The sequence below is a fragment of the Acanthopagrus latus genome, chromosome 5 (genome assembly GCF_904848185.1).
Source record: "Acanthopagrus latus isolate v.2019 chromosome 5, fAcaLat1.1, whole genome shotgun sequence".
NCBI classification, from domain to species: domain Eukaryota; kingdom Metazoa; phylum Chordata; class Actinopteri; order Spariformes; family Sparidae; genus Acanthopagrus; species Acanthopagrus latus.
In genome coordinates, this window is record NC_051043.1 from 22,121,393 (window position 1) to 22,134,776 (window position 13,384).

The window sequence follows — 13,384 nt, forward strand, 5'->3', positions numbered from 1 at the left end:
TATATTCAGTTAGGTCCAGTTTTATTTTGTAGGTTCCCTCCTTGTTTGTCATGTTTACATTTCCACTTCCTGTCTTTGTCCGTTTACCAACACTTTTCTCTGCCCACCTGTGTTCCCAGTGTTCCATTTCCCTCCCGTGTTCCTGTGCTCTTCCCCAGCCTGATTTTCCCTCTGCACCTGTCTTACATCAGCCTCATTAGCTCAGTCCTGTTCCCGGTATTTTCCCCAGCCCATCTCATTCTCAACTCATTCTCCCCACCTGTGTTTCTCTGTGCTGTTAGTGTAGTCTGTGTTTAAGTCCGGTCTTTAGTTAAGATTTTGGTGGGTCATCTGTTGTGTTTTGCAGTTATGTCGTCTTCTGTCTAGTTGTCACTTTCTACTTCCTGCTCACCTGTGTTCTGTTTCCCTGCTGTTTTCCTATGCTTCACCTCATCCCCTTGTTAATTTAGTTTGTACTTAAGCCTGTGTTGTTCCCTCACTCTTTGTTGGTTTGTCTCATTTAAGTCCTTTGTGCTCCTGTGCCTGTTCCCCAGTCCTCATGTGCTCCCTGTGCTCCTGCTTTGTTTTCTATGATTTTGTGGTTTGTCCCCAGTTTTTGGATTGTGGATGTTTTCTTTGCCAGCCTTTTTTTTTTGCCAGTTTCTGTCACCTGTCACTTTATTGCTCATACTCTTGTATTCGTAACTTCAGCTGATTGAAGCTTGCCTTTTGTTTTCAGCCAGCCTGCCTCTGTGTGTCTTGAGATTGTGGCAGTTTTATCACACTGTTTGCGTGATTTACTTTGGAGTGAACTTCTGCCATTGATCTGCCTGACTGCGGTCTCTTGCATTTGGTTCCTTTTACTGATTTTTATATTTTCAGATAAAAAAAAAAAACTAAACCAACAACAAAGTGAACACAGAAAAGCCATCCAAGTCATCATGTCACGAGTCTTTAACTTCCAAGTCCAAGTCTCAAGTCAGTTTTCTCTTTTAACACTGTGACTCGAGTCAAGCGGAGTTGAAGTCCCAATGACTCGAGCCAACATCTCTGCTATATACGGTCGTGTTAATGCATTACCAGTCTGTGATTTACAGTGCCAGTGCCTGCTGAGCCTCATGAAGGACACACATTCCCGAGCCCTTCCATCCATGGCTGGGTTTCCCCAAAAGCCTCCAGGCATTAAAGTTCATCACAAGTCCACTGTTGGCCAAGAAATATGGCGGACAGATTATCTTTTTATTGCCATTCGGTTAAGGGGAAAAACACCCATCTTGTGATAGCAGTGGAGCCACTGGCTGCTTTCTGTCTGTGGGGGAATCAATGCATAGCAGATTGCTGAGTCACTTTTCTATTTTTCATGCATCTGTCCTCAGAAATTAGATCTGAAACTAGGAACTGTTTATTCTTTATCAGACTTTCTTTTCAGGAGAAAATCTCTCTCAGCTGGCTGGATTTTCCTGCAGTTGCATCATGGGTTAAACTCATGTAGCCACCGGGGAGATAGCGCACACAAGGGCACTATTATAGAGAGCAAGGTCAGAGAGCTGTTGATTCTTGGCTTGGCTACTGAATTACAGTAATTGCCCTCTGTATTGAATATGTACAGAAAGTTAGACAGTCATATGTCTGTTTATATCAGGCTGCTAACAAGGCAGATAGATGCCAGCCAGTTAGCAAGTGACTGGGCCGGGCAGCAACCCAGCCAGACATCCAGACAGACAATTATACAACACAAAGTGTCGAGCGTTGCCTACAGTCTGAATGTGCTCCTTCCAATTTCACCCCCTGACTATGAAATAGAAAATTAATGCCAGGATCAAAACCGGCGCTTATAGAAATTTTCAGAGGCACTGCTTCATTGGGTTTTAATGTCCATTAACCATGCTCAATTGCATTGTCACAAGCAATTGTCTTATCTGCTAAAAAGCAGCCATAAAATGGAAAATTACAATATGTGCAAGCTATCAGCCAAGCTCAATGGCTTTGTGGTAATTTTCAATTTAGATAGCAACTCCCCCTGCCTATGAATATGAAAGCAGCTCTGAATATGAATTGTAAAAGGGGAAAATAAGATTTAACACCTGCGTGTCAGAAGGCCAACAGTGCTGTTTTGACAGAAGATGTAAATGTTGACCCAGTAGTCTCCGAAATTACATGTCGCCGAGAGGCACATCAGGGGCGCACGCTACTAACATTAACAAAGGTCAGACTGTCATCATGTTGATGAATTGAGGGTATTTTTTAAGAGCATTTCAAACACAGAAAGATGATCGGATTAATAAATGTAAAGTGTAAAACAGTCACCCATGAACTCATTTGACGCGGGGGAGAAGCAGACGGCTGAGTTGAATGACCTCGACGGATCACTTGCATCTGTTGCTAACCTCAAACCTCTTGTGGGTTGGTACGCATGTGTTGATTTTGAATTGCCTTATATAGCTTTCTGTCCTTCAGGGTACCTGTTGTAAGGCGTGGAGAAGGTTGCCATCACTACATCCCTCCCGTTGATGTGGATGACATCCGTCACAGCCTGCAGGATGTTGAAGTAGAAGTGGGAGTCACCGGGGATGGAGCAGTTCAGGCGAGACTTGAGAAATGAAGTCCACTGCTTCTCCAGGACGCGGGGTGAGCCACCGCGGTCGTTCTTACAAACCCTGGCCACCCGGGGAAACACCACCTGACCAACACATACACACACACACAGTTGAAAGATTACATCTGGGTAGCGCAGGCTTTTAAATCAACAGTCTCGGTCTCCTGCACTGAATTGTTTCGCAGTCTATCAACTGACTACTCTTGTACTGCTATAACAAACACAAACATGGACAAGTTAAAACAAAAAGCTGATAAGAATGGAAGAAGTAGGACCAGAAATACTGTATTTTTGTTCCATACAATTAATTTCCTTGGCAACAACATTACCAAAAATGCAACTTGACCAAGGGCAGTGTGTTGCATTGTGGAGACTGAAGAGTGCTGTGCTGACAGATGTTAATTTCACCTCAAGCACAGATGAGGAGCAGGCTACACAGGTCGTACTTCTAACTCTGCACCGACAGACTTTTATCATCTTTAAACCCACCTCAAGTGACATTCCTTGAGGCTATTTATCAGATTTCCTTGTAGCTCTCTCTGGAGCCAAAAAAACATTTTACTCATAGAACATATATATAGACCGCTAAACAAACTTTCAATTGCCAAGTTATCAAAACCTGATGCAAAAGGCACTGTTTAACGTCTTACATGAAAGGGTTAACATTGTTTCTTTAGGGTTATGCACCAAAATTACTTTTTTCACAGACACAGCAGGTGAAGGTGAAGGTCCTGTATCCATCCATCCACCCCAGCCTCCTTCATATGTGTTCTTTCTCTCTCTTTATATGAGGCTACATCGCCTGACTTGTTCTAAACGTCTAATATTGCCACAGATGTTTTTCCAATGGAGCTTAGATGAAAGCCTGGTGCATCTCATACAGACACTTAAGACCTTGGCCTGGATGCAAGAAATTTCTTTACCAAAACATTAACACTTTCTTCATCTTTTGAATACAAATTAATTCCTTTTTTCTGCATCTGAAGAGCCTCTAATAGTTTGTTGTTATGGGTTACGAGCAACCCATAATGGACCATAATTTCCTTTTTAAAGGGTTTTTCATGCACACTTGACTCCTTGAATCTTTTATTTTTGCACTCTGCAATTTGATGAGGATAAGAAATAAGGAAAACAATCTAACCAAAATTGACTACCTTTTATACATTTTAAAGCCAGCGGTCCATAAAGTGATCAGACAAAAGTGGAAGTTTGCGATCGAAGCTGCTAAATGGACCTTGTGGTGAAACTGAATTTTATTCCAACGCACTATAGACCGACACTGCTTCGGCAAAAATCTGTGGGGGACACCGCGGTGTCTTAATCCAACATTTCATCACTTCAAGGAAAATTAAAGACACAGAAGAGTAAATGGGCGTGTTTGATATGCTGTTAAAGAGTCGCCACCTGGCAACAGACAATTTAAAGTATACAGCTTCAAATAGGAGCCGGCGGCTCTAATTACAACTCTGCTGCACGATCGCGCAGTCAGTATTGCAATTAGTTGTTGTCACACTATACTTAACGGCAATAAATCTAACCCTGACCCGAAACTGCAACCCAGAGTAAACAGTGTGAATGGGAGCGAACATGCATTTTAAAACCGATCTCTCCGCACCAACACACACCCACATATGACCACATATAAACACGCTCTCACCCCCGTGTAACATCGCAACCAAAAAATGCGTTAACCAAAGCAAAAAGAAAAAAAAAACACACTCACACTATCAAACACACACACACACACACACACACACACACACACACACACACACAGCCACATGGGCCTGTTCACCGCGAGATTATAGAGAACTGAGATTACAGAAAACGTATTACACTGAACAGGTGAGACTGTCAAGTTGAATGTGGAATTATGTCAGCTTTACATATATCAGTTCAGTTTCTCATATTTCTCCATGCTAAAGATAACCGAACACTGGCTTCTTCTGAGTGTTACCTGGGCACCGCCACCACACACACACACACACACACACACACACAAACACACAGATCACACACACCTCAGTCAAGGCTTGTTGAGTCGCTTGCGCAATGAAGTATTCGTCCCGTTGCATTCTTCCAGATAACAAACGTAACAATCTGACATTAAAAAACTAAAGCAGACGCGACCCTGCTACTGTAGATTTATCAATTTAACATAATGCAACACGCGACATTGTCAGGGGAGGCCAATCTGCTTTTAGAATAATGAAGCGATATTGTTCAATAAATGTTAAATTGCTCTCCGCACCATCAGCTCCAGCACAACATGCATAATTATACTGACATTGCTTTCAAAACACCCAGCAGATTGAGAGGCTTGATCTGCATTCATGCTCTGGGTAACACATGCCTGTCACTTCTGGCGGCGAATCCATTAAGTCTGTGTTTCTCCCTACCTCGGCTCTGTTCTCATCTCGTCCCCTCTCTTTTCTTGCTCCCTTTTGTATGCTTCCCTTTCATTTATTCTGAAAAATACATACTGAGCGATACATTTCCATAACGTATTTCCTTCTACCTGGTATCCAATTAAACTTTGTGAAGACCGGGGTCCAAAACTGAATTGAGCAGATTAATGGGAAATATGTCTGCTACTGTCCCTCTGGTGTTTCTTCATCCTCTCCGTCTCATTTCTCAGAGACACTTGGGTGGAAATCCTCCTGGGGAACACTGAGACGATAGGTCAAACGGGAGCGTTTGCCGGACAGATCCGGACGTGCAATTCAAGCGGTATATTTAGACTTCAAAATGGATCTGCAGACATCCACAGATTTTTCCTTTTTGGATCTATTTTAGGTCCTGCATCCTGCCTGTTACTGAAAAAAATGTTTGGCCACTTTACAGCTCCTGAAAGCCTCCTTCCAGTTATGTGATACACCCATATCCTGTTAGTTTCCTCGGGCACTTCCTGATTCTCCTGGTAAATAGGAAGTCACCTCCGATTAGAGATCAAACAATAGCAGAAGAAAAGACTGGGCTGCGCTTACCTTTCCCATTGTGTTGTACTCCATAGCAATTTCCCGAAAGAAGAAGTAGATGAAGTCCCCATAATCGACTGCCTGGACAAAGTAGGGCTCTGTGGGAGGAAAAATAAATAAAATGAAATATGAGTCAAAGTGACGTTTTCTGCCCGTGACAAAACAGTTCTGACACCGTATTTCACAGTAAACAGCCGGAATATCTGTCACATTATGCAGAGAAAGCACCGACTGCGAGCCCTGAGTGCCTCGATCTATCATCCATCATATCAGCGAAACAATTTGCATGCAAGGAGAGGAGGATCTCTCTATTGAGGTTTGACAGGATGGACTTGTGCTTGTTTCTCCCCGGGGCACAGCAATTTCCTGGCTACATCAACTCCACCGGGGCAGGTTGGCAAAATGTACTGCGTCAAACAGAGCGTGTGGCATTAGCATAAGTGCTGCTGCGCCTCGTACCCAGATCCATACACAGAGGCACAAAAAGACACATATGTACACGCACGAGTCATAAATCACAAACACACGGTCGAGCATGCATGTCGGAAAAAAACGAGTTTGTTTTCTAACTTCTCCGCCAGCTTGGTGCTCGCCAACCACAGAGAATTTGTTTGTGTTTGTGTGCCTCCTCACTCACCTTTGAGCCACTTGGAGTCGTGTTTGACAGTACGCAGGGTCGGGCTGTCTCCTAGGCTACGATAGATGACCGCATCGATCGCCAGAAAGTCTGTCACGGTGGCCGAGTACAGCTTGCCATCTGGAGAGGAGGGGGACGCAGAGCCGGGAAAGGAGCAATAAGGAGGAAAAATGGCGACAGAGAGGGGAGAAGAAGAAAAAGGTGAGGAAAGTGAAGCTCAGTCAAAAAGATTTAAAAAAAAACACATAGAGCCACTCAGAGATTCCTTCTCCTCTGCGGCTCGATACACAAACATGTTTCAGATGGAAAATGAATGAATCACACAAACCGAAGAGACTCTCTGATGGACAACAAACAGGCTGTACACACACTTAAACATGTTGCACATTTGTAATTGCTCGCTCTCGCAAACACACTTCAAAAGCACAAACAAACATTGGAAGCCTGCCTTCACACACATACACACACACACACACACACAGAGTCTTAGAGCGCCACAGAAACCCACAGCTACGCGCACGTACGTACGCACGAACACGATCCACCACCAGCATGACCTCAGCCTGCCTTGGCTATAACCACAGTGGAAACTCAAACTACATAATTGAAAGGATAGCAGCCGGAGCAACCCTCTTGATTACTCAGTGCTTCCAAGCAGCTCTGCTACACATTAACCGGTCAAGCTAGGCGTTTACGCTCCACCTCGGCTTTAGGCGGGCGGGGATGGCTCATCAATACCGCCATAAATCGCTTCGCAGCAAATATGAACATGGGACTGGATGTCTCTAGCCGCCTGCGGGTCCGTGGCATCAGAAGAATCTCACCACGCCAACGGAAAGCTGACTCACTCCGATCCCAGCTGTTTGTGACTTATTTTTAATCGCATGCTTTTTGAAAAAAAAAAGTGAGCAAAAAAAAAAACAAAGAAGACGACGACGAAGTGGTATAAAAGCGGTAAAATAGATTATTTTGTTTTTGTCAACACCACTGATGTATTTCCAAATGGCTCTGAGAAGCAAATGTGGCCTCGAGTTCGACGGTTTGCTCTCGCACATGTTTCACTCTTGACATGTTGTCAGAGTGTTGCCATTAGAATAAACCACAGGGTATTAAGAACAATATTAAATATAACCGCAACTAATCCCCTCGCTGAAATAGACTCAACTTTCCCAGCTGCTTTAACATTTTCCAATGTTTAATATGTGCAGATAGAAAGACTGTTTTTTTCTCATAGTAGTCATTGCTCTCATGTTGCGCCACAGGAAAGGACCTAAAGGCAACACGTGATGCTGAGTTTCAGGTTCATAATTTTAGTTCGGGTCACTACTAGAATAGGTTTACATGCTTTGATGCTCAAGAAACAGCAGCGCTGTATTCCCACTCTGTCTGAAACACTCTGTTTTAGCTCTTTCTTTAAGGTCCCCTCCTGAATACCCAGTCTCCTCTGATTGGTCAGCTCGCACAAGCCTGAGCCAGAGGTGTGTGGAAGTAAATATTAAAAACTAGCTTCTAGGCATAAATTATGCCTAAACATGTGACCTGGTGACACAGCATGATTTCACAAAGTCACAGAATTAAAGGCGGGACTACTGTCAAGGCGTTTCAGGAGCTGTGTCTCCTGTGGGAGAGAGGAGCTTCTGTTGATGCCAACGTCGGCCTTTTTTTTAACTTTCAAGATCTTTTACATGCATAAGAGCTAATACGAACCAAAAACAGAAAAAGCATCAACGGTCTCCTTCAAAGATTGAGATTCACAGTGATGTATAGGGATGCATTTGAACCTTACCAGCAAAGAGGGCAACGTTGGCGTGCTTGGCGTCATACGGGCAGCGTGCCATCCCACTGATCTCCTCTCCCAGAGCCTCCAGGGTGTCGGTCTGGGGTCACAAATGAGGTGAAAGGTCAGGGGAGGGTCAAAACAATGTAGTGTTGTCAAACCAAACAATGGATTTAAAATATAACTTAGACAGGAAATGTCAGCTCCCAGTTGGAGGAAAAGGTCTAGAAGAGGAAAACGAGTACCGCGCTCGACTGTCAAAACAGCGACAATTTGAAGGGGCTTTACCGTGGAAAAAACACTGTGTGAATGTGGAGAAATGAAGCGAGAGTCAGGATAAAATAGTCCCAAATAGCCGTGGTATCCAGCCCAGGAGTGTGTCCATCTAACTCTGACCTAAACTAATATCCCGTGGATGCCACTCCGGCATCCTGCTGAGAGCTGTCAAAGCAGCCCATCTGGGAGTATCTGGGAAACTGTCATGGAGGGAGATAGAAAAGAAACTGACATTTTCCAGAGCAACATGTTCCACAGTATGGGTGGATGTGGTTAGCTTCCCCCATGACATCCTTTATCCTTCAACAGTACTGGTGTTAAAGGAGACTTTTGACAACCCTCGAGACAGATCTTTAACCCATTTACTGCAGAGCTTCCCCCCCGCCCTGGTTTCCAAAGTGTGCTCTCTCTTGCTGTGAAGAGGAAATAAACGGCCATAGGAAAAACGGCCGAGCACACAGCCCTGAGAAATGTTTCGCTAACCCGCAATAGTTTTTAAATAGTAGATCATACAGTTGTCATTATTTTGCACTTTGCGTCGTGCTGCTTTTCTCTGGGAGAGATCCTGGTTTTTAATTCTGCACCAAGACAATGTAGAAGTCGTCTTTTCTTAGCGCTGGGAGGGTCGTTTCTCCGAAAGTCTCTCATTCTATCACTCACTAGTCCCATTTCCATGAGCTATTCTGAGCGCTCGTCCATTGTTTACGAAGCACTACTGCTCTCGTTTAGTCCTGAGTGGGAGGATATCTGTGAATTGGAATTTGGACAAGATTTTCTCGCTTTGCGCCACAGTTTGGTTGCTGTGCTATTGGCAGGACATGGCGGAGGATCAGATGTGGGTGAAAGGTCACTATCATCCCACCGTGGGTTGGCTTGTCTTCCCCAGCACGCCTTAAGACACTCTCTTACCCTGGCGAGAGACCAGAGATGCACACAAATGCACAAGAGAGAAGAGAAGAGAAGCCACCGGCCAAGCGCCGAGGTCAGGGAAGATTACTGAACACACTGTTTGCCTTTGGAGTTCACGATACATAGTCATTTTTCTTCCCTATCTCTGTTTCTATCTCTCTCGCACTCTACTTCCCTGGCTTCCTCGCTTCTTTCTCCCCCGTCTCTCGACAAAGAGGAGCGTAGCCTGCCAAGGCTGCAAACTGCTTACGACGCCCTTTCTGGTCTCTAAACAGGTCATTTTGTTTTCTATTCCTGTCTCGGCGGAAACGGTTATCATCTGCCCACTAAAAAGGTCACACACACTCCGCGCGCAATGCTGGAAATCCCTGCCAGAGAAATTGTTGAGGCTGATTTGGCAGCGAAAATTACAAGTGACCTTTTACAACAAACACAGAACGAGCAGCAGCAGCAGCAGCAGCACATTTCTCGATTCCTCATTTCTTCTGTTACTTCAGAAATTATAGGATGGATCATATACAGAGACGGCGAGGCGGTTTTGAAGATATATATTGTTATTAGACGGGCAGACTGTAATTATAGATTAGGCTGAGTTAATCATAAGGGACGTGAGTAGCTGAAGGTCAGGTGCGTCCACTGAATCAGAGGATGTACAGAGCAGAGTGACAGGCCAACTCGGTTAAGCTTGAAGCGTCAGCAGCTTCTGTGTCGGCTGCCGAACACAAACACGCCCTCCTCCTCTGACACATCACAAACGCACACTCGCGTATCTCTCACGCAACAGCGGCTGCCCACACCCCTCCATCCCCCTTTGGTCGATTTCACCCAGGCAGTGACCTCTGTCTACTGGGCTTGGCCGGCTGTCACTGATCTATTCCTGCCGTTTGAACAGAGGAAGACACTCCCAGCCGGGGCCGCAGATATACGTACGGCTCCAGTCCCCTGTGAAGTTGACGTGTGTGGAAAAACAACAGCCGAGCACTGACTCGCTCGCTCGCTCCTGTTAGCCCTGTCTAAAGCAATATCCAATATATTTAAAAAAAAAAAAAAAAAAAAAAAACAGGCAATAGCGATCCATAAAGCTGCCACGCTGAACCACAACGTTTTTTTTTTAAACATTACCATAAAGGTATTTGATGTCTTAACAGCCAGATGGAGATTTTTTTCTACAGTGTTTACCAGGGAAACCTTATTATGCTGTCAACTCCACTGGCTGCTAAAAAAATAAAGCTTCGTAGAAACACAATTCAAAGTAATGGGAAGGCTGTCACACTTGGTCAGCGCCGCCTCAACAGCACACTGTTCTGTAGGGATCCACTGTAGACGAATGTACAGCAACCTTGGCTCGCGGTGCCGTGCATCAAGATGAATTAATTACTACAACAGCTCATTGGTGTTTTCCATAGGCTATATGCTAATTAATTAGACAAACACAATGTAGATCCAAAACATGCCCATCAGGAGTGTTATAATTGGTTCAGCATCGGCTTTGGTACTCGGGTTGGGGGACGCGTTCAGCTTCTCTGTCTCTGTTGTTTTTATGGGCTTTATTTATTGTTGCTGAGGGAATTGTGAGATCGTACCGAGGACAAAATTAGGGTAAAACGAGGCAATGTCCCACTTATTAACCGTTTCCTTGTTAATTTTATGGGATAGGAACAGTAAAGCACGTGTCTTCTGAGGCGAACATGCAAATCGAATGTCTGTGACGACAGCAGCTCCGATATAATCCACTTGTTTGACCTGATTTTGTCCCAACTGTTGGTGTCATAAAGGTTAGCCGAAAACAGAAAATCTGTATATCTTTTACAGCTCTTGCCATATTGTAAAATTTTCTGACCTCTGTCCTACACCTTGCATTTGAAAGTACTCCACACATGTCTTGGTATTCAGCTCGTATTTCCACCTGCTCAACCTTCCCCTATCCATAAAGGTCAAGAGCACAGGATCACACCTGGGCCAGGAGCGGTTATATTAACCAAACAAGGACACATCTCCCTAGGAGATTAATAGTCATGGCCCATTTCTCTGCAACCTGTTTCTCAGCCCTGCGAGGATGGACCCTTTCCCTGACCACCTTTTACGCCCGAGCAGGAGGCTGGAGTGTTTGCAGCTGTTGAAAGAAAATATGTTACTTTAACCAACATAGGAATAACCTCATTTATCTCAACCTTCAATTTCGAAAATGATTAATCGTTTGGAACCAGAAAGTCAACCGCTGCACAAAAAGGACAATAATTTAAATAATTAATTATGTGTTCTAACCGACAATCGAAAGGCATGTTTTGATGAAATGTCACCTAAATCCCTCTGCGCGCTTCAATCATATTTCAAATGCAAAGCCTTGGCACGGATTAAATTTCCCAGAACACCTCGGTCCAGGAGTGTCAGCCCAAAAGGACGCATCACCTGGGACCCACTGCCTCCAAGCATCCCCACTGATTCTCCCCCGATTCGCCCGGCAACAGGCGATGAAACTGACTCCAGTCATATATCAGCCCAGCTGGATGGGATGTTTATTATTACAACACAGCGAGGGAGTGACAGAGGGAGAAAGCAACAGAGGGGAAAGATGGCGGAGTGGTGGGAGCGATGGGGGGAGGGGGGGAATTAAGGCAGGAGGGAGAGGAGAGAGGGAGAGAGGGGGGATGAATAGAAGGAGAGAGTTGGGTGCTGCGAGGTGCCGAGGGAGAGTACAGTGCCACGGCTGCCAAGGTGTCTGTCTGGTGTTTTTTGTTTTTTTTTCTCTCTGTTTGCATGCATGTGTGTACGAGGGGGTGAGTTCGGTTGACACTATCAACACAAGGTGAAGAGGTGGATTACGAGGGGGAGTTAATGAAGAGAAAAAATCAGTGGGTTTGTTCAAAAAAAATAAATAGAAAATGAATGAATCAGACAGAGGTAAAAATAAAAAGGTATCCAGGCAGGAAAAGGTGTTGGAACGGAGGACAGCAGGGGATGTCGCCGGTTTTTGGGGCGGGAGCACCTTCATGCCCCCTCTGTCTCCTCTCACCCCCCTCTGTCTGCCTCCACCTCTGCTCCCCCATCCATCCCTCCTTCCCTCCCGCTCGCCCTTGCAGCGCTGTTGATTAATGTGGGATGAGGCTGGCCCCGAAACAGAAGCTCTTTTCAGCGCTGTCACACTGGGGAGATGGAGAGGCAAACTGTGGCCAAGGTGGATTTAACCACAAACACACACACACACACGAACACACACATACACACACTTTTGACCAAGCAGAGTGGATGAACCCAGCACGCCATCAAAGGCCTGGTATCTGCCCAGAGAGTCTGCCAGCCTGCCAGCAGTACAGTGTGTGTATGCGTGTGATGATTTTGTAAAATGTGTGTGTTTGCCTGTTTGCACAGTTGTCACTGTTTGTATGGATGCATACACACTGCTGTTCCCCTCGCTAAACGCGGGCACGGGCGTTTGTACGTGGCATTTGCGTGTTTGTGTGCGAGGGATCAGCGGGCACTTTTTAGAACATTTGAAATGATGTCGATATCTCAGAAGGCTTTGCATTTAATCTGAATTCAGTCGTGTCACATTCATCCGAGCGTTTCCAGTCAGGCGAACAGTCAGTCATTCAACGAAAAATAATTACAGTGTTAGTCGGTGGAATTAATTTTTAAGGAAAAGGGCGGCGGCGGCGAGGACATTAAACCGACTCACTCAGATATGCAAGGGCTAATTGGACGGTGCAAATTGGAAACATGGAAAAATGTTTTAATGAACACTTGAATAAAATCTTGCGTTTCATCATATTGTCATGACGGATGTGTTAACAAACATCCCCCAATCATTTTGAGGTTATGTCAACATCGCCCTATCGTGTGTGGTAATTTACGCAAAGCATGCATTGATTTTTATTTCCATGTTTGCACAAGCGAGGGTGCGTGCGCGTATGGATTTTACCGAGCCTTGCCGTGTTTTACGTCCGCCAGACTAGCAGCAGTATCAGTGCAGTAGCAGCTACACAAACCTTGAAACCATAACCGGAGGGGCTGTAAAAGCTAACCACGCCTGATAAATGCAGAGACATAAATTCCGCTCTCCCCGCAGGAGGAGTCGGTGAATTGAAAGACGTCCACTCTGTGTGCTTAGCATGCCGAGCCACAAAGGCAATGGAGCAGAGATGTCTTGTTTCTCTGGTAAACAGATCTAGTGAACCAAAGCGGGAGAGTTTTTTTCCCCACAGGCCGCCCTGATAACATCTAGATGTGCCGTG

At 45.1% G+C, this 13,384-nt stretch overlaps 1 protein-coding gene across 4 annotated transcripts in view; it reads right to left on the bottom strand.

The window, feature by feature from the left end:
• The window catches only part of sema6a (sema domain, transmembrane domain (TM), and cytoplasmic domain, (semaphorin) 6A), a 116,550-nt gene that overhangs the window by 35,135 nt on the left and 68,031 nt on the right, over positions 1–13,384 (bottom strand). For all 4 annotated transcript variants that reach the window (XM_037098327.1, XM_037098330.1, XM_037098329.1 and 1 more), the window contains exons 7-10: positions 7,977–8,067; positions 6,191–6,310; positions 5,563–5,651; positions 2,442–2,659 (exon numbers count right to left, since the gene is read on the bottom strand). In XM_037098327.1, the coding sequence (XP_036954222.1) occupies positions 2,442–2,659; positions 5,563–5,651; positions 6,191–6,310; positions 7,977–8,067 (518 nt within the window). The remainder of the gene's footprint in view (positions 1–2,441; positions 2,660–5,562; positions 5,652–6,190; positions 6,311–7,976; positions 8,068–13,384) is intronic.